The sequence below is a fragment of the Oncorhynchus nerka genome, linkage group LG14, assembly GCF_034236695.1.
Source record: "Oncorhynchus nerka isolate Pitt River linkage group LG14, Oner_Uvic_2.0, whole genome shotgun sequence".
Classification (NCBI taxonomy): domain Eukaryota; kingdom Metazoa; phylum Chordata; class Actinopteri; order Salmoniformes; family Salmonidae; genus Oncorhynchus; species Oncorhynchus nerka.
This window is the reverse complement of record NC_088409.1, coordinates 21,855,726-21,878,017: the sequence shown is the minus strand read 5'-3', so window position 1 is coordinate 21,878,017 and position 22,292 is coordinate 21,855,726. Positions and strand designations below refer to the sequence as shown.

The window sequence follows — 22,292 nt, the reverse complement described above, 5'->3', positions numbered from 1 at the left end:
CGACAGTTAATTCAGCCTCATTTACTGTCTTTTATGAAAACATAGCTGATTTGGCTGACTTGCTTAAGGATCAGCGCTCTGTCAACGGGACAGTTGTAAATCATGCAGCAAATTATGTCAAGAATGCAGATTTTAGAGAAAAAACAAATGTCTGTACATATTTTACCCTTATTTAACCAGGTAGGCTAGATGAGAACAAGTTCTCATTTACAACTGCGACCTGGCCAAGATAAAGCACAGCAGTGTGAACAGACAACACAGAGTTACACATGGAATAAACAAACATACAGTTAATAATACAATAGAAAAAGTCTATATACAGTGTGTGCAAATGAGGTAGGATAAGGGAGGTAAGGCAATAAATAGGCCATAGTGGTGAAATAATTACAATATAGCAATTATACACTGGAGTGATAGATGTGCAGAAGATGAGTGTGCATGTAGAGATACTGGGGTGTCAAGGAGAGAAATAAAATAACAGTATGGGGATGAGGTAGTTGGATGGGCTATTTACAGATGGCCTATGTACTGGTGCAGTGATCTGTGAGCTGCTCTGACAGCTGGTGCTTAAAGTTAGTGAGGGAGATAAGAGTTTCCAGCTTCAGTGATAAAAAAAAATGCAGTTCATTCCAGTCATTGGCAGCAAAGAACTGGAAGGAAAGGCGGCGAAAGGAGGAATTGGCTGTTGGGGTGACTGTGAAATATAACTGATGGAGCGGGGGCTACGGGTGGGTGCTGCTATGGTGACCAGTGAGCTGAGATAAGATGGGGCTTCACCTAGCAGACTTATAGATGACCTTGAGCCAGTGGGTTTGACGACGAATATGGGGCCAGCCAACGAGAGCGTACAGGTCGCAGTGGTGGGTAGTATTTTTTTTATTTTTTATTTCACCTTTATTAAACCAGGTAGGCTAGTTGAGAACAAGTTCTCATTTACAACTGCGACCTGGCCAAGATAAAGCACAGCAGTGTGAACAGACAACACAGAGTTACACATGGAGTAAACAATTAACAAGTCAATAACACAGTAGGAAAAAAAAGTCTATATACATTGTGTGCAAAAGGCATGAGGAGGTAGGCGAATAATTACAATTTTGCAGATTAACACTGGAGTGATAAATTATCAGATGGTCATGTACAGGTAGAGATACTGGTGTGCAAAAGAGCAGAAAAGTAAATAAATATAAACAGTATGGGGAAGAGGTAGTTAAAATTGGGTGGGCTATTTACCGATAGACTATGTACAGCTGCAGCGATCGGTTAGCTGCTCAGATAGCAGATGTTTGAAGTTGGTGAGGGAGATAAAAGTCTCCAATTTCAGCGATTTTTGCAATTCGTTCCAGTCACAGGCAGCAGAGAACTGGAACGAAAGGCGGCCAAATGAGGTGTTGGCTTTAGGGATGATCAGTGAGATACACCTGCTGGAGCGCGTGCTACGGGTTGGTGTTGCCATCGTGACCAGTGAACTGAGATAAGGTGGAGCTTTACCTAGCATGGACTTGTAGATGACCTGGAGCCAGTGGGTCTGGCGACGAATATGTAGTGAGGTCCAGCCGACTAGAGCATACAGGTCGCAGTGGTGGGTGGTATAAGGTGCTTTAGTAACAAAACGGATGGCACTGTGATAAACTGCATCCAGTTTGCTGAGTAGAGTATTGGAAGCTATTTTGTAGATGACGTCGCCGAAGTCGAGGATCGGTAGGATAGTCAGTTTTACTAGGGTAAGTTTGGCGGCGTGAGTGAAGGAGGCTTTGTTGTGGAATAGAAAGCCGACTCTAGATTTGATTTTAGATTGGAGATGTTTGATATGAGTCTGGAAGGAGAGTTTACAGTCTAGCCAGACACCTAGGTACTTATAGATGTCCACATATTCTAGGTCGGAACCATCCAGGGTGGTGATGCTAGTCTGGCGTGCGGGTGCAGGCAGCGAACGGTTGAAAAGCATGCATTTGGTTTTACTAGCGTTTAAGAGCAGTTGGAGGCCACGGAAGGAGTGTTGTATGGCATTGAAGCTCGTTTGGAGGTTAGATAGCACAGTGTCCAAGGAAGGGCCGGAAGTATACAGAATGGTGTCGTCTGCGTAGAGGTGGATCAGGGAATCGCCCGCAGCAAGAGCAACATCATTGATATATACAGAGAAAAGAGTCGGCCCGAGAATTGAACCCTGTGGCACCCCCATGGAGACTGCCAGAGGACTGGACAACATGCCCTCCGATTTGACACACTGAACTCTGTCTGCAAAATAGTTGGTGAACCAGGCAAGGCAGTCATTAGAAAAAACCGAGCCTATTGAGTCTGCCGATAAGAATAAAGTGATTGACAGAGTCGAAAGACTTGGCCAGGTCGATGAAGACGGCTGCACAGTACTGTCTTTTATCGATGGTGGTTATGATATCGTTTAGTACCTTGAGCGTGGCTGAGGTGCACCCGTGACCGGCTCGGAAACCAGATTGCACAGCGGAGAAGGTATGGTGGGATTCGAGATGGTCAGTGACCTGTTTGTTGACTTGGCTTTCGAAGACCTTAGATAGGCAGGGCAGGGTGGATATAGGTCTGTAACAGTTTGGGTCCAGGGTGTCTCCCCCTTTGAAGAGGGGGATGACTGCGGTAGCTTTCCAATCCTTGGGGATCTCAGACGATATGAAAGAGAGGTTGAACAGGCTGGTAATAGGGGTTGCGACAATGGCGGCGGATAGTTTCAGAAATAGAGGGTCCAGATTGTCAAGCCCAGCTGATTTGTACGGTTCCAGGTTTTGCAGCTCTTTCAGAACATCTGCTATCTGGATTTGGGTAAAGGAGAACCTGGAGAGGCTTGGGCGAGTAGCTGCGGGGGGGGCAGAGCTGTTGGCCGAGGTTGGAGTAGCCTGAAGGGAAGGCATGGCCAGCCGTTGAGAAATGCTTGTTGAAGTTTTCGATAATCATGGATTTATCGGTGGTGACCGTGTTACCTAGCCTCAGTGCAGTGGGCAGCTGGGAGGAGGTGCTCTTGTTCTCCATGGACTTTACAGTGTCCCAGAACTTTTTGGAGTTGCAACAGGATGCAAATTTCAGGATGCAAATTTCTGCCGGAAGAAGCTGGGGCTTTGATGACAAAACAGATGGCACTGTGATCGACTGCATCCAATTTGCTGAGTGTTGGAGGCTATTTTGTAAATGACTTCGTTGAAGTCAAGGATTGGTAGGATAGTCAGTTTTACGAGGATCTGTTTGGCAGCATGAGTGAAACATACTTTTTTGCGAAATAGGAAGCGGATTCTAGATTTAATTTTGGATTGGAGATGCTTAATGTGAGTCTGGAAGGAGAGTTTACAGTCTAACCAGAATATGTGGACAACTACAAATACCAATTCAGGACCGTCCAGAGTAGTGATGCTGAACAGGCGGGCAGGTGTGGGCAGCGATCGTTTGAAGAGCATGCATTTAGTTTTACTTGCATTTAAGAGCAGTTGGAGGCCACGGAAGGAGAGGTTAATTAACAGTGTCCAAAGATGGGCCAGAAGTATACAGAATAAGTGTCTAATATCGGCTGAAAGCTTCAATTCTTGTTAATATAACTGCACTGTCCAATTTACAGTGGCTATTAATGCAAAAAAAATGTCATGCTATTGTTTGAGGAGAGCTCCTAACAATATAACACTTTTTTCACCACGATAGGTTTGAAAAATTCACCTCTGAAGGTGAAATGTGTACTTCATTCTGAAATCTTGCTCTGATTTATCATCCGAAGGGTCCCAGAGATAACATGAAGTGACGTTTTGTTAGATAAAATCCTTTTTCATATCCTAAAAAGGTCCATATGGCATGCACAATCAATTTTGTATTTCCACTCGGGGGGGGGGGACAAGGTGAGCTCTAGAAAGAGGCCCAAGTCCCGACTTGTTATTTAGAGTTGGATGACTGTTCAAAATGTATTTTCCCAGTCAGAGCTCTTTTTTTAACGTGTTCCCAGTTGTCTGGAATTCACTGAGGTCTGAGATTTCCCATTTCCGGTTTTCCAGTTGTTTTGAATACTGTATTCAAATTGTTTTTAATAACCTGCCCAGGGACTGCGGTTGAAAATTAGCCGGCTGGCTAAAACCGGCACTTTTACTGAAACGTTGATAAATGTGCACTGTCCCTGTAAAAATAAACTCAAACTGTAGAAGTCTGGGTTGACCGCATGGCTAATGTATTCACCCTTTTATGGCCCATGGTGTTTGAATGTTTATCCTTTTAAGCTTGGAAAAGAGACCCTTAAACCCAGACTTGGACTACACACCCTCTCCACTGAATAGCAGGCTAGTGATTGCTTTGCGATGTTTGCAGTTAGCCACTGATTCCTTCCAAACCACTCATTGTTGAATTTGACATTTCCAACTTCTTGTGTAATGTTTATGTCCAATTTCCGATGAGCAACGATACATTTTATGTATAATTTCTCTTCATATGACAAGTATTGAAAGGATTTGCCAGTAGATTGTTGACTTGGTTCATGATTTTGACTGCTAGCTAGGACTTTGAAATGTTGACATGATCAGTCCAATCAAAGCTACGGTAGATATGTGATTTGACGACAAAGACCTTGAGCCTTCTTGGATGGGCACCCAAGGGGCTTGAATTTTCAAGCTCTACCTGTAGATTTTGCGGTGACTTAGTGTCCCCATGAGACACCTGCATTTTGGAGCTGCCTTAAGAAAGCAAAAAACAGACTGTATGCGGCTTTATTAACTCAATTATTGTTTGCAAACTGACATTAATGCCAAACAACATGCAAAAAAAATCTGTACATGTGTTATTTGTATATTTTTTAGCTCTGCCCTGAATGACGGGTCGTCACTGCCTCTTTAAATGATCCACAGTTAAGACAGTGACGCTCCTTCAGAATGCGTGTGCATGTTTGATTGATTCACCAGGGCACTGTTCGCTCTTTCTGTCTTGGAGTCTATCTCATTGGCTCTATATTTAGCTAGGCTAATATCTATATTTAAGTCATTCCACGATATGCTCCACAATGCTCTGTTGGCCCGAGGCGACGTTCAATAGGCCTCTCATGGGAAGAGCCTGATTAGAAGACCTAAATGACTGTGGGACAGAGAAGAGACATGGGGGACTAAAGTGTGTCATGCTGTGATCTGACAGAAGTGGCATGATTGAAGATGGTGTCAGACACAATGACAATAATAACCCGTATTGGAAGTAGCCCAGAAAGTCCAATTTAATTGAAGAACATACTTTTAAAAGTAGACAGGACACTTTTCCCCCCTAATTTCAATAGAGGGGTGCTAATGCAGTTTATTGCGTCGTTTTAGAACCCTGTCCAGTATTTTCAGTCAGTTGGTTTCTGCCCCAGTAATTTCAGCCTGAGTGGAGGTGCCTCCTGCACTGCCTGGCCAGACATAGAATCACAATGACTAGAATGGACTAGTAATCTAAAATCCACCGAATGACAATAGAATTTGCCATTTTGTGCATGTGTAGTAGAACTTTGAGAAAGGCAGAATAAAAGAGATTGTGGTTGGCATCAATTAATCGAACATTTAAAAAAATAATAATAATACCTGGCCTTCCTGTACGTAGTGTGGCTCCGGGTGTAGGCCAATCCACTGCTTCTTTGGGAATGTCTGTTCTACTAATTCTAATTCTACAATGGCCCGAGCCATAGTAACCCCTGTCTCTGCCAAAGCATGCGTCAGCCAGTCAGAAGCCAGGGTAGCCACAATGCTAGCAACACACACTATACTACTAATGAAGGACTGAATACACTCACAGGAGTGTGCACTTCATGTACACACACACACTTCCTGTGCATGTAAAAACAGAGGATGTAAATGAGGAGTTTAAGCAACAGAATGAGGAGTGGAACAGTACTGTAGCATACTGATGCTGTAGGGCCTTCAGTAGCAGAATGAGGACAACACTGTAGCATACTGATGCTGTAGGGCCTTCAGTAGCAGAATGAGGACAACACTGTAGCATACTGATGCTGTAGGGCCTTCAGTAGCAGAATGAGGACAACACTGTAGCATACTGATGCTGTAGGGCCTTCAGTAGCAGAATGAGGACAACACTGTAGCATACTGATGCTGTAGGGCCTTCAGTAGCAGAATGAGGACAACACTGTAGCATACTGATGCTGTAGGGCCTTCAGTAGCAGAATGAGGACAGTACTGTAGCATACTGATGCTGTAGGGCCTTCAGTAGCAGAATGAGGACAACACTGTAGCATACTGATGCTGTAGGGCCTTCAGTAGCAGAATGAGGACAACACTGTAGCATACTGATGCTGTAGGGCCTTCAGTAGCAGAATGAGAAGTGGAACAGTGAACTGTACTGTATCATACTGACTCTGTAAGGCCTTCGGTAACAGAATGAGAAGTGGAACAGTGAACTGTACTGTATCATACTGACTCTGTAAGGCCTTCGGTAACAGAATGAGAAGTGGAACAGTGAACTGTACTGTATCATACTGACTATGTAAGGCCTTCGGTAACAGAATGAGAAGTGGAACAGTGAACTGTACTGTATCATACTGACTCTGTAAGGCCTTCAGTAACAGAATGAGAAGTGGAACAGTGAACTGTACTGTATCATGCTGACTCTGTAAGGCCTTCAGTAACAGAATGAGAAGTGGAACAGTGAACTGTACTGTATCATGCTGACTCTGTAAGGCCTTCGGTAACAGAATGAGAAGTGGAACAGTGAACTGTACTGTATCATACTGACTCTGTAAGGCCTTCAGTAACAGAATGAGAAGTGGAACAGTGAACTGTACTGTATCATACTGACTCTGTAAGGCCTTCGGTAACAGAATGAGAAGTGGAACAGTGAACTGTACTGTATCATACTGACTCTGTAAGGCCTTCGGTAACAGAATGAGAAGTGGAACAGTGAACTGTACTGTATCATGCTGACTCTGTAAGGCCTTCGGTAACAGAATGAGAAGTGGAACAGTGAACTGTACTGTATCATGCTGACTCTGTAAGGCCTTCGGTAACAGAATGAGAAGTGGAACAGTGAACTGTACTGTATCATGCTGACTCTGTAAGGCCTTCGGTAACAGAATGAGAAGTGGAACAGTGAACTAACAGAATGAGAAGTGGAACAGTGAACTGTACTGTATCATACTGACTCTGTAAGTAAGGCCTTCGGTAACAGAATGAGAAGTGGAACAGTGAACTGTACTGTATCATACTGACTCTGTAAGGCCTTCGGTAACAGAATGAGAAGTGGAACAGTGAACTGTACTGTATCATACTGACTCTGTAAGGCCTTCGGTAACAGAATGAGAAGTGGAACAGTGAACTGTACTGTATCATACTGACTCTGTAAGGCCTTCGGTAACAGAATGAGAAGTGGAACAGTGAACTGTACTGTATCATACTGACTCTGTAAGGCCTTCGGTAACAGAATGAGAAGTGGAACAGTGAACTGTACTGTATCATGACTGACTCTGTAAGGCCTTCGGTAACAGAATGAGAAGTGGAACAGAACTGTACTGTATCATACTGAAAGGCCTTCGGTAACAGAATGAGAAGTGGAACAGTGAACTGTACTGTATCATACTGACTCTGTAAGGCCTTCGGTAACAGAATGAGAAGTGGAACAGTGAACTGTACTGTATCATACTGACTCTGTAAGGCCTTCGGTAACAGAATGAGAAGTGGAACAGTGAACTGTACTGTATCATACTGACTCTGTAAGGCCTTCGGTAACAGAATGAGAAGTGGAACAGTGAACTGTACTGTATCATACTGACTCTGTAAGGCCTTCGGTAACAGAATGAGAAGTGGAACAGTGAACTGTACTGTATCATACTGACTCTGTAAGGCCTTCGGTAACAGAATGAGAAGTGGAACAGTGAACTGTACTGTATCATACTGACTCTGTAAGGCCTTCGGTAACAGAATGAGAAGTGGAACAGTGAACTGTACTGTATCATACTGACTCTGTAAGGCCTTCGGTAACAGAATGAGAAGTGGAACAGTGAACTGTACTGTATCATACTGACTCTGTAAGGCCTGGAACAGAATGAAAGTGGAACTGTGAGAACTGTATCATACTGACTCTGTAAGGCCTTCGGTAACAGAATGAGAAGTGGAACAGTGAACTGTACTGTATCATACTGACTCTGTAAGGCCTTCGGTAACAGAATGAGAAGTGGAACAGTGAACTGTATCATACTGACTATCAACAGAATGAGAAGTGGAACTGAACTGTACTGTATCATACTGACTGTAAGGCTAACAGAATGAGAAGTGGAACAGTGAACTGTACTGTATCATACAGTAAGGCCTTCGAACAGAATGAGAAGTGGAACAGTGAACTGTACTGTATCATACTGACTCTGTAAGGCCTTCGGTAACAGAATGAGAAGTGGAACAGTGAACTGTACTGTATCATACTGACTCTGTAAGGCCTTCGGTAACAGAATGAGAAGTGGAACAGTGAACTGTACTGTATCATACTGACTCTGTAAGGCCTTCGGTAACAGAATGAGAAGTGGAACAGTGAACTGTAATACTGACTCTGTAAGGCCTTCGGAACAGAATGAAAGTGGAACAGTGAACTGTACTGTATCATACTGACTCTGTAAGGCCTTCGGTAACAGAATGAGAAGTGGAACAGTGAACTGTACTGTATCATACTGACTCTGTAAGGCCTTCGGTAACAGAATGAGAAGTGGAACAGTGAACTGTACTGTATCATACTGACTCTGTAAGGCCTTCGGTAACAGAATGAGAAGTGGAACAGTGAACTGTACTGTATCATACTGACTCTGTAAGGCCTTCGGTAACAGAATGAGAAGTGGAACAGTGAACTGTACTGTATCATACTGACTCTGTAAGGCCTTCGGTAACAGAATGAGAAGTGGAACAGTGAACTGTACTGTATCATACTGACTCTGTAAGGCCTTCGGTAACAGAATGAGAAGTGGAACAGTGAACTGTACTGTATCACAGAATGAACAGAATGAGAAGTGGAACAGTGGAATCATACAGTGAACAGAATGTGAACTGTACTATCATGACTCTGTAAGGCCTTCGGTAACAGAATGAGAAGTGGAACAGTGAACTGTACTGTATCATACTGACTCTGTAAGGCCTTCGGTAACAGAATGAGAAGTGGAACAGTGAACTGTACTGTATCATGCTGACTCTGTAAGGCCTTCGGTAACAGAATGAGAAGTGGAACAGTGAACTGTACTGTATCATACTGACTCTGTAAGGCCTTCGGTAACAGAATGAGAAGTGGAACAGTGAACTGTACTGTATCATACTGACTCTGTAAGGCCTTCGGTAACAGAATGAGAAGTGGAACAGTGAACTGTACTGTATCATACTGACTCTGTAAGGCCTTCGGTAACAGAATGAGAAGTGGAACAGTGAACTGTACTGTATCATACTGACTCTGTAAGGCCTTCTAACAGAATGAGAAGTGGAACAGTGAACTGTACTGTATCAACAGAATGAACAGAATGAGAACAGTGAACTGTACTGTATCATACTGACTCTGTAAGGCCTTCGGTAACAGAATGAGAAGTGGAACAGTGAACTGTACTGTATCATGACTCTGTAAGGCCTTCGGTAACAGAATGAGAAGTGGAACAGTGAACTGTACTGTATCATGCTGACTCTGTAAGGCCTTCGGTAACAGAATGAGAAGTGGAACAGTGAACTGTACTGTATCATACTGACTCTGTAAGGCCTTCAGTAACAGAATGAGAAGTGGAACAGTGAACTGTACTGTATCATACTGACTCTGTAAGGCCTCTAACAGAATGAGAAGTGGAACAGTGAACTGTACTGTATCATACTGACTCTGTAAGGCCTTCGGTCAGAATGAGAAGTGGAACAGTGAACTGGTAACAGAATGAGAAGTGGAACAGTGAACTGTACTGTATCATACTGACTCTGTAAGGCCTTCGGTAACAGAATGAGAAGTGGAACAGTGAACTGTACTGACTCTGTAAGGCCCTCGGTAATCATACTGACTCTGTAAGGAGAAGTGGAACAGTGAACTTACTGTATCATACTGACTAACAGAATGAGAAGTGGAACAGTGAACTGTACTGTATCATACTGACTCTGTAAGGCCTTCGGTAACAGAATGAGAAGTGGAACAGTGAACTGTACTGTATCATACTGACTCTGTAAGGCCTTCGGTAACAGAATGAGAAGTGGAACAGTGAACTGTACTGTATCATACTGACTCTGTAAGGCCTTCGGTAACAGAATGAGAAGTGGAACAGTGAACTGTACTGTATCATACTGACTCTGTAAGGCCTTCGGTAACAGAATGAGAAGTGGAACAGTGAACTGTACTGTATCATACTCTGAAGGCCTTCAGTAACAGAATGAGAAGTGGAACAGTGAACTGTACTGTATCATACTGACCCTGTAAGGCCTTCAGAATGAGAAGTGGAACAGTGAACTGTACTGTATCATACTGACTCTGAGCGGATGGTCAGGGGGGCGGAACAAGAAGCCCAAACAGATACTTTATCTTGCCACTGTATCTGATCCCTTTGGAATTACCTGGATTCCTGCATAAGTTGGTCATAAAATGTGATCTAAGTCACAACAATAGACAAAGAAAGTCTTCTTAAACTAATAACACACAAACAATGATACGTTTTCATGTCTTTATTGAACACACCGTGTAAACATTCACAGTGCAGGGTGGGAAAAGTATGTGAACCCTTGGATTTAATAACTGGTTGATGATCCTCCTTTAGCAGCAATAACCTCAACCAAACATTTTCTGTAGTTGCAGATCAGACCTGCACTCCTGCACTGGTCAGGAGAAATGTTGGACCATCCCTCTTTACAAAACCATGCTTTATAGTTGGGATGATGTTTTGATGTTGGTGTGCTGTGCCTTTGTTCTCCACACAGTGTTGTGTGTTCCTTCCTTCCAAACAACTGAACTGTAGTTTCATCTGTCCACAGAATATTTTGCCAGTAGCTCTGTGGAACATCCAGCTGCCCTTTTGCCAACTTCCCATGTGCAGCAATTCTTTTTTTGGGCAGCAGTGGCGTCTTTCGTGGTGTTCTCCCATGAACACCATTCTTGTTTTATGTATCGTAGATTCGTCAACAGAGATGTTAGCATGTTCCAGAGATTTCTGTAAGTCTTTAGCTGACACTCTAGGTTTCTTCTTAACCCCCATTGAGCATTCTGCGCTGTGCTCTTGCAGTCATCTTTGCTGAACTTCCTCCATTTACATCAAAGCTTTTAGAGATAATGTTGTAACCCTTTCCAGATTTATGCAAGTCAACAATTCTTAATCTTGGGTCTTCTGAGATCTCATTTCTTCAAGGCATGGTTCACTTCGGGCAATGCTTCTTGTGAATAGCAAACTCACATTTTGTGAGTTTTTTTTTATATAGGGCAGGGCAGCTCTAACCAACATCTCCAATCTCTTTTCATTGATTGGACTCCAGGTTAGGTGACTCCTGACTCCAATTAGCTTTTGGAGAAGTCATTAGCCTAGGGGTTCACATACTTTTCAAACCTACACTGTGAATGTTTAAATTATGTATTCAATATAGACAAGAACAATACAATAATTTGTGTTATTAGTTTAAGCACACTGTTTGTCTATTGTTGTGACTTAGATGAAGATCAGATCAAATGTTATGACTAATTTATGCAGAAATCCAGGTAATTCCAACGGGTTCACATACTTTTTCTTGCCACTATGTTTGACTAAAATAATAATTTCAAACCTTGCTTAGCTTTGTGTACAACCACGTGTCTCTCTGTTATACATGGGAATCCTTACAACAGACTTATTGAATTCAAATCTCTTGGAGCTCATTTCCTGGTGTCTTTTTAGTATCTGTACATAAAGTCTATAGCAACACTATTCAGGCCCTGGGGGCCTCTCTGCAGTACTGCTGCCTTTCTCCTCTCCCTCTGGCCCTTACTCTGGCCCTTACTCTGGCCCTTACTCTGGCCCATACTCTGGCCCTTACTCTGGCCCTTACTCTATCAATGTAATGTAATCGCCCATGACAGGCACACACTTGGTTTCCCAGGTTTAAATCAGTTGAAGGAAAGAATGAAAACCATTCAACTGTGGACCTTGAGGCCAGGATTTCAATATTGCTGGCCTACTGTAGGCCTGTCTATAGCCTGTGCTGAAGTACTGTGTCTGACTTGCAGGTGCTGGTCAGAGCCACGAGGGGGCAATGTCTGACAGCAGTGGTGCTGCCAACAGCAGTAGCTGGACTGTCCTCACAGCTGAGGTACGCTCTCTTTACACTTTAGTGTGTGTGTGTGTGTGTGTGTGTGTGTGTGTGTGTGTGTGTGTGTGCGAACTGCAGAGTTTACAAAAGTTTGAGTTTTGAACATTTGTTTTTCAAATGGGATTAATGTGTCACCATATGGGTCAATTAAATAATGTGTGTGTCTCAGGAGACTGTTGCTGAGACACTGAGGCCTGTAGCGGAGGGAACAGAACACCATGAAGATACACCCAGTCATACTGCTGCGGAGAAACCTACAGGTACACCCAGTCATACTGCCGCAGAGAAACCTACAGGTACACCCAGTCATACTGCTGCAGAGAAACCTACAGGTACACCCAGTCATACTGCTGCGGGGAAACCTACAGGTACACCCAGTCATACTGCTGCAGAGAAACCTACAGGTACACCCAGTCATACTGCTGCAGAGAAACCTACAGGTACGCCCAGTCATACTGCTGCAGAGAAACCTACAGGTACGCCCAGTCATACTGCTGCAGAGAAACCTACAGGTACGCCCAGTCATACTGCTGCAGAGAAACCTACAGGTACGCCCAGTCATACTGCTGCAGAGAAACCTACAGGTACGCCCAGTCATACTGCTGCAGAGAAACCTACAGGTACGCCCAGTCATACTGCTGCAGAGAAACCTACAGGTACGCCCAGTCATACTGCTGCAGAGAAACCTACAGGTACGCCCAGTCATACTGCTGCAGAGAAACCTACAGGTACGCCCAGTCATACTGCTGCAGAGAAACCTACAGGTACGCCCAGTCATACTGCTGCAGAGAAACCTACAGGTACACCCAGTCATACTGCTGCAGAGAAACGTACAGGTACACCCAGTCATACTGCCGCAGAGAAACCTGCAGGTACACCCAGTCATACTGCTGCAGAGAAACCTACAGGTACACCCAGTCATACTGCTGCAGAGAAACCTACAGGTACACCCAGTCATACTGCTGCAGAGAAACCTGCAGGTACACCCAGTCATACTGCCGCAGAGAAACCTGCAGGTACACCCAGTCATACTGCCGCAGAGAAACCTGCAGGTACACCCAGTCATACTGCTGCAGAGAAACCTACAGGTACACCCAGTCATACTGCTGCAGAGAAACCTACAGGTACACCCAGTCATACTGCTGCAGAGAAACCTACAGGTACACCCAGTCATACTGCTGCAGAGAAACCTACAGGTACACCCAGTCATACTGCTGCAGAGAAACCTACAGGTACGCCCAGTCATACTGCTGCAGAGAAACCTACAGGTACGCCCAGTCATACTGCTGCAGAGAAACCTACAGGTACGCCCAGTCATACTGCTGCAGAGAAACCTACAGGTACGCCCAGTCATACAGCTGCAGAGAAACCTACAGGTACGCCCAGTCATACTGCTGCAGAGAAACCTACAGGTACGCCCAGTCATACTGCTGCAGAGAAACCTACAGGTACGCCCAGTCATACTGCTGCAGAGAAACCTACAGGTACGCCCAGTCATACTGCTGCAGAGAAACCTACAGGTACGCCCAGTCATACTGCTGCAGAGAAACCTACAGGTACGCCCAGTCATACTGCTGCAGAGAAACCTACAGGTACGCCCAGTCATACTGCTGCAGAGAAACCTACAGGTACGCCCAGTCATACTGCTGCAGAGAAACCTACAGGTACGCCCAGTCATACTGCTGCAGAGAAACCTACAGGTACGCCCAGTCATACTGCTGCAGAGAAACCTACAGGTACGCCCAGTCATACTGCTGCAGAGAAACCTACAGGTACGCCCAGTCATACTGCTGCAGAGAAACCTACAGGTACGCCCAGTCATACTGCTGCAGAGAAACCTACAGGTACGCCCAGTCATACTGCTGCAGAGAAACCTACAGGTACGCCCAGTCATACTGCTGCAGAGAAACCTACAGGTACGCCCAGTCATACTGCTGCAGAGAAACCTACAGGTACGCCCAGTCATACTGCTGCAGAGAAACCTACAGGTACGCCCAGTCATACTGCTGCAGAGAAACCTACAGGTACGCCCAGTCATACTGCTGCAGAGAAACCTACAGGTACGCCCAGTCATACTGCTGCAGAGAACCTACAGGTACACCCAGTTATACTGCTGCAGAGAAACCTACAGGTGTACCCAGTCATACAGTGAGCACCAAAAGTATTGGACATATTTTGGCTCTGTACTCCAGCACTTTGGATTTGAAATGAGGTTAAAGTGCAGACTGTCAAGCTTTGATTTGAGGGTATTTTCATACATATTGGGTAGACTGTGTAGAATTAACAGCACTTGTTGTACATAGTACCCCTAGTATAGGGAACAAATTCACTTCTCAAATTACAATGTATTTGTCACGTACACATGGTTAGCAGATGTTAATGCGAGTGTAGAACATGCTTGTGCTTCTAGTTCCAACCATGCAATAATATGTAACAAGTAATCTAACCTAACAATTTCACAACAACTACCTTATACACACACAAGTGTAAAGGGATGAAGAATATGTACATAAAAATATATGAATGAGTGATGGCCGAACGGCATAGGCAAGATGCAGTAGATGGTATAGAGTACAATACATACATATGAGATGAGTAATGTAGGGTATGTAAACATTGTATTAAGTGGCATTGTTTAAAGTGGCTAGTGATACATTTATTACATAAAGATGCAGTAGATGGTATAGAGTACAGTATATACATATGAGATGAGTAATGTAGGGTATGTAAACATTGTATTAAGTGGCATTGTTTAAAGTGGATAGTGATACATTTATTACATCCATTTTTCCATTATTAAAGTGGCTTGAGTTGAGTCAGTATGTTGGCAGCAGCCACTCAATGTTAGTGGTGGCTGTTTAACAGTCTGATGGCCTTGAGATAGAAGCTGTTTTTCAGTGTCTCGGTCCCTGCTTTGATGCACATGTATTGACCTCGCCTTCTGGATGATAGCGGGGTGAACAGGCAGTGGCTCGGGTGGTTGTTGTCCTTGATGATCTCACCACCCTCTGGAGAGCCTTACGGTTGTGGGCGGTGCAGTTGCCGTACCAGGCGGTGATACAGCCCGACAGGATGCTCTCAATTGTGCATCTGTAAAAGTTTGTGTGTTTTTGGTGACAAGCCGAATTTCTTCAGCCTCCTGAGGTTGAAGAGACGCTGCTGCGCCTTCTTCACCATACTGTCTGTGTGGGTGGACCATTTCAGTTTGTCCGTGATGTGTACGCTGAGGAACTTAACTTCCCACTTTCTCCACTACTGTCCCGTCGATTTGAATAGGGTCTGCTCCCTCTGCTGTTTCCTGAAGTCCACGATCATCTCCTTTGTTTTGTTGAGTGTGAGGTTATTTTCCTGACACCACACTCCGAGGGCCCTCACCTCCTCTCCTCCCTGTTGGCCGTCTCGTCGTTGTTGTCGTTGTTGGTAATCAAGCCTACCACTGTAGTGTCATCTGCAAACTTGATGATTGAGTTGGAGGCGTGCATGGCCACGCAGTCATGAGTGAACAGGGAGTACAGGAGAGGGCTGAGAACGCACCCTTGTGGGGTCCCAGTGTTGAGGATCAGAGGGGTGGAGATGTTGTTACCTACCCTCACCACCTGGGGGCGGCCCGTCAGGAAGTCCAGGACCCAGTTGCACAGGGTGGGGTCGAGACCCAGGGTCTCGAGCTTAATGATGAGTTTGGAGGGTACTATGGTGTTAAATGCTGAGCTGTAGTCGATGAACAGCATTCTTACATAGGTATTCCTCTTGTCCAGATGGGTTAGGGCAGTGTGATTGCGATTGCGTCATCTGTGGACCTATTTGGGCGGTAAGCAAATTGGAGTGGGTCTAGGGTGTCAGGTAGGGTGGAGGTGGTGTGGTCCTTGACTAGTCTCTCAAAGCACTTCATTTTACATTTACATTTAAGTCATTTAGCAGACGCTCTTATCCAGAGCGACTTACAAATTGGTGCGTTCACCTTAAGACATCCAGTGGAACAGCCACTTTACAATAGTGCATCTAAATCTTTTAAGGGGGGGTGTCATCCTTCATGATGACAGAAGTGAGTGCTACGGGGCGATAGTCATTTAGCTCAGTTACCTTAGCTTTCTTGGGAACAGGAACAATGGTGGCCCTCTTGAAGCATGTGGGAACAGCAGACTGGGATAAGGATTGATTGAATATGTCCATAAACACACCAGCCAGCTGGTCTGCGCAAGCGTGTGACTCTACAAACTTGTTGGATGCATTTGCTGTTTGTTTTGGTTGTGTTTCAGATAAGTTTTTGCCCAGTAGAAATGAATGGTAAATGAATGAATTGTATCGTTTTAAGTCAGGTTTATTGTACATAAGAATATATGTTTTTAAAGACTTCTGCATTGATGTGAAAGCTGCCAAGATTACGGATAGTCCTGAATGAATTGTGAATAATGATGAGTGAGAAAGTTAGACGCTCAAATACCCCCCCACAAAATACCCCCCCCCCCCCCACAAAAAAAAAATACTGACCTCCCCTTATTTTGTGATGGTGGGAGATAAGCATGTATTGGTAGAAAATGCTAACCTCTCCTGTTATTGTAATGGTGAGAGATTAGCATGTCTTGGGGGTATGATATAAAATGCTAATCTCCCCTGTTATTGTAATGGTGAGAGATTAGCATGTCTTGGGGGTATGATATAAAATGCTAATCTCCCCTGTTATTGTAATGGTGAGAGATTAGCATGTCTTGGGGGTATGATATAAAATGCTAATCTCCCCTGTTATTGTAATGGTGAGAGATTAGCATGTCTTGGGGGTATGATATAAAATGCTAACCTCCCCTGTTATTGTAATGGTGAGAGATTAGCATGTCTTGGGGGTGTGATATAAAATGCTAACCTCCCCTGTTATTGTAATGGTGAGAGATTAGCATGTCTTGGGGGTATGATATAAAATGCTAACCTCTCCTGTTATTGTAATGGTGAGAGATTAGCATGTCTTGGGGGTATGATATAAAATGCTAACCTCTCCTGTTATTGTAATGGTGAGAGATTAGCATGTCTTGGGGGTATGATATAAAATGCTAACCTCTCCTGTTATTGTAATGGTGAGAGATTAGCATGTCTTGGGGGTATGATATAAAATGCTCTGCTCTCCTGTTATTGTAATGGTGAGAGATTAGCATGTCTTGGGGGTATGATATTTGTGCGTCTTACTTTCTGACTCATCATTATTCACGATTCATTCAGAACTATCCATAATCATGGTAGCATCCACATTAATGTAGAAGTGTTTAGAAGTGTTTATTGATAATACAAGTGACTACAAAATGACACTACATTATTTACCATTCATTTCCATTGGGCACAACAACATATGAAACACAACCAGAACAAACTGCAAATGCATCCAACAAGTTTGTAGAGTAACACGCTTACTGCAATCATTGTGTGCTAGGAATATGGTACCAAATACTAAACTTTAGACTAATTTAACGAACATAATATAAATTAATTTGTCCCAGTACTTTTGGTCCCCTAAAATGTGAGGACTATGTACAAAAAGTTCTGTAATTTCTCAATGGTATGGATGAATATACCCTCATTAAAGTTGAGTCTGTACTTTAACCTCAGTCACCGTATCATTTCAAATCCAATGTGCCGGAGTACAGAACCAAAACGACAACAAAAAATTCACTGTCCCAATACTTTCGGAGCTTATTGTATTGCCACATGAGAACCTACAGGTACACAACACATATTGCAACAGTGGTGATTTTAGCATGTACATCTTGGTGGGGCAAAACTCAGAAAATGTTTGATTTATGCCAATAAAGCCACTACACAACACTACACAATACATTAATTGCACTATAACGGTGACAAACGGTGCCCACAAACTGTTAGGGCCTACATAAAGCTGTTAGGGCCTACATAAAACTGTTAGGGCCTACATAAAGCTGTTAGGGCCTCCATAAAGCTGTTAGGGCCTACATAAAGCTGTTAGGGCCTCCATAAAGCTGTTAGGGCCTCCATAAAGCTGTTCGGGCCTCCATAAAGCTGTTAGGGCCTCCATAAAGCTGTTAGGGCCTACATAAAGCTGTTAGGGCCTCCATAATGCTGTTAGGGCCTCCATAAAACTGTTAGGGCCTCCATAAAGCTGTTAGGGCCTACATAAATCTGTTAGGGCCTCCATAAAGCTGTTAGGGCCTACATAAATCTGTTAGGGCCTCCATAAAGCTGTTAGGGCCTCCATAAAGCTGTTAGGGCCTCCATAAAGCTGTTAGGGCCTCCATAAAGCTGTTAGGGCCTACATAAATCTGTTAGGGCCTCCATAAAGCATTCTTTTCAGCACCATTGAGTGAATCCTTACCACTGCTACACCTGGCTATCAGCGGAGCCTTGTCTGGCAGCAACACAGTTCTTTCAGCCTCATTTACTGCCTTTAAAAATACATAGCTCATACGGCTGACTTGTTTAAACAAATGTGGTTTCTAATGACAATTAAGATGTACAAACTTGTGCAATAAGGGAACGATGAGTGGATAAGAATCAATCTGTAATTTTGATTAAGACATTAATGACATCTCTAAAACAGGCTATAGGCTACACGTCAGAACAGTAGGCTAAATTATGAGGGGGAAAGTTACCAAATCTATTAGGGTGAGGCACAGGAGCTACTAATGTCTTACTGTATCTCCCTGGCATATTACATTATTTATGCAGCAGCATACAAGACATGTGTGGACTCACCTTGTTGTGCTCACTTGAACAGGAAGGTGGTGCAGCGGTCCATCTTGGGGGCAAATTTAGTCATCAAAGCCTGGCATTCGCTGGATTTATGGTGCTTTCAAGACAACTGGGAACTCTGAAGGGGGAAGGGAAGGGACGGGACGGGACAAGGTCATGATCTTCAGGACGGAGCTCTAGAAAGAGGCTTGAGTTCCCGAATTAGAATTCAGAGTTGGATGACCATTCAAAACATATTTTCCCAGTCTGATCTTTTTTATTTCTTCCAGAGTTCCCATTTGTCTTGAACTCACTCAAGTCTGAGATTTCCCAGTTCTGAAATCTGCTGTGTTCAAAACAACGTGGCAGTTTTCGGGAACTTGGAAATCTGACTTGAGTGAGTTTATCCTTTGAAGCTTGGAAAAGAGACCCTTAAACCCAGACTTGGACCACACACCCTTTCCACTGAATAACAGGCTAGTTATTGCTTTGCAATGCTTGCAGTTAGCCACTGATTCCTTCCAAACCACTCATTGTTGAATTTGCGATTTTCAACTTGTTGTGTAATGTTTGACCGATGAGCAATGATACATTTTGTATAATTTCTCTTCGTATGACAATAATTGAAAATGATTTGCCAGTACATTGTCGACCTGACTCATGATGACTGTTTGTTAGATAAGATTTTGAAAGTATCATGTTGACATGATCAGTCCAATCAAAGCTACGGTAGACAGGGCATTCGGAAAGTATTCAGACCCATTGACTTTTTCCACATTTTGTTACATTACAGCCTTATTTTAAAATTGATTTAAAAAATTGTTTTACATATTTTTTATTGAACCTTTATTTAACTAGGCAAATCAGTTAAGAACAAATTCTTATTTACAATGATGGCCTACCCCGGCCAAACCCGGACAACGCAGGGCCAATTGTCCCCCAATCTACACACAATACCCCATCATGACAAAGCAAAAACTTTTATTTTTTTATTTTAGCAAATGTATGTATTACATTTACATAAGTATTCAGATCCTTTACTCAGTACTTTGTTGAAGCACATTTGGCAGTGATTACAGCCTCGAGTCTTCTTGGGTATGACGCTAATTTGGGGAGTTTCTCCCATTCTTCTCTGCAGATCCTCTCAAGCTCTGTCAGGTTGGATGGGGAGTGTCGCTGCTCAACTATTTTAAGGTCTCTCCAGAGACCAGGCTCTGGCTGGGCCACTCAAGGACATTCAGAGACTTGTCTCAAAGCCACTCCTGCGTTGTCTGGGCTGTGTGCTTAGGGTCGTTGTCCTGTTGGAAGATGAGCAGGTCTACAGCAGGTTGTCATCAAGGTTCTCTCTGTACTTTGCCCCGTTCATCTTTCCCTCGATCCTGACTAGTTTCCCAGTCCCTGCCGCTGAAAAACATCACCACAGCATGATGCTGCCACCACCATGCTTCACCGTAGGGATGATGCAAGGTTTCCTCCAGACGTGACACTTGGTATTCAGGCCAAAGAGTTCAATCTTGGTTTCATCAGACCAGAGAACCTTGTTTCTCATGGTCGGAGTCCTTCAGGTGCCTTTTGGCAAACTCCAAGCTGGCTGTCATGTGCCTTTAACTGAGCAGTGGCTTCCGTCTGGCCAATCTACTATAAAGGCCTGATTGGTGGAGTGCTGCAGAGATGGTTGTCCTTCTGGAAGGATCTCCCATCTCCACAGAGGAACTATGGAGCGCTGTCAACGTGACCATAGGGTTCTTGGTCACCTCCCTGACCAGTCCTTTCTCCCCGATTGCTCAGTAAAAGGCCGCCAGTTCTAGGAATAGTCTTGGTGTTTCCAAACTTCTTCCATTTAAGAATGATGGAGGCCACTGTGTTCTTGTGGACCTTCATTGCTGCAGAATCTCCCTGTAGATTTTGCGTTGACGTAGTGTCCCCATGAGTGACAGAACACTGACCCAATCACGACCCAACTAGAGAACATTTCCAACCCCTTCGCTCTGTATTTTCCGCTGGCTGCCCCACCACCACAGAAAGCGCTGAGCCTGGCAAAAACACCTGCATTTTGGAGCTGCGTTACTCAGGAAATCTAAAAAGAGACCATGTTTGTATGCAGTGTTATTAACTCATTGTTTGCAAACTGATATATGAAACGTATTAATGCCAAATAACACACAAAAGAGGTGGGGCTCTGCCCTGCCATGAATGATGGGTAGCAACTGCAATAGTATAACCTACAGGCACTAATACTGTTATACTACTTAACCTCTAACATGTCTGTCTGTCTATCAGAGAGTAGGCCTGGGGAGGATGCCGTGTCTGCTGAAGAGTCTCACTCTGTGAAGCTACAGCAGGTTAGAGATCCATCTCTATTGACACCCCACCTAGGATCATATCTAGCTAGAGGAAACACTGACTGGTCTTGGACACTAACAGTTGTTTCACATCCATCCCTAGGAGACCCAGGAAACACAACCAGAGAGAGACAAGGATTACAACCCTGTTGTAGAGAGTCCCACCCATGACCTTCCTTTTGACCCTGCCCCTGACTCCACCCCTGCCCTTGACTCCACCTCTGCTAGTGTTGCTCCTCTGAGCTCTCTGTTAGAAGTCCTCGCCCCCACAGGGCTTGACCCAAATACACACAGCCAATCCAGAAGCCTCCCTGGGAAACCAGCCCCTCCCATCTCTGACCCTGATTCGTTCTCTGACTCCTACACCCACATTAGCTCCTCCCCCGACCTTGAAGAGCCCCCTGCCTTGCTGCTCAACACTGAGCAGGTGGGGCTTGTACAGGAAGCGGAGGGGTATATACAGGATGTGCATCATCATTATGAGGAAGGCCTTGGGCAGGAAGAGGAGGAGTCTGATCTGTCTAAGGTCAGGGCCAAGACAGGTGAGACAGAAGGCATCTGTCTGGAGCACTGTAACAACATTAGCTTCACTGTCACTTCTCCTTAAAATGTAGTTTGTGTGAACTGTCCCTTTAACGCTAATGTTCAGTGGCTATAACTCCTCTCTTTCTCCCTGGGCCAGACTCCCATCTGGAAGCGGAGGTGGTGGTGGAAGAGGAAGAGGTGTCAGGGGTGAGGAGGAGGAGGGGGTCTCTCCTGGCGGCTCTGGAGCGGATCGGAAGGGAGGAGGAAGAGGAGGATGAGTTCCGGATTCCGCAGCAGAGGGAGCAAGAGGAGACTGGTTTCTCTCTCAACAAGTGCATCCTGGGAGCTGTCATACTGCTGAGCCTCGGAACCATTATCTTCTCAGGTGTGTGTCTGCAGTTTCTGTTACTATGGTAACATACAATATTGTTACCTTTAAGTGACCTGTGTACAACCTACACATACCTGTATGTCACCTGTGCCTGTCTCTTCTCTTTGACGGTAACAC

The 22,292-nt window shown here is 44.3% G+C and overlaps 1 protein-coding gene across 5 annotated transcripts in view; it reads left to right on the top strand.

Annotated features, from left to right (window-relative positions):
- LOC115122687 (pre-B-cell leukemia transcription factor-interacting protein 1-like) overlaps window positions 1-22,292 on the top strand; it is a 32,674-nt gene that overhangs the window by 1,968 nt on the left and 8,414 nt on the right. For 4 of the 5 annotated variants that reach the window (XM_065027774.1, XM_065027775.1, XM_065027772.1 and 1 more), the window contains exons 2-6: window positions 12,148-12,230; window positions 12,400-12,490; window positions 21,198-21,259; window positions 21,363-21,801; window positions 21,942-22,169. In XM_065027774.1, the coding sequence (XP_064883846.1) occupies window positions 12,148-12,230; window positions 12,400-12,490; window positions 21,198-21,259; window positions 21,363-21,801; window positions 21,942-22,169 (903 nt within the window). Of the gene's footprint in view, window positions 1-12,147; window positions 12,231-12,399; window positions 12,491-21,197; window positions 21,260-21,362; window positions 21,802-21,941; window positions 22,170-22,292 lie in introns of those variants that run through there. The other variant, XM_065027777.1, reaches the window with a different exon arrangement.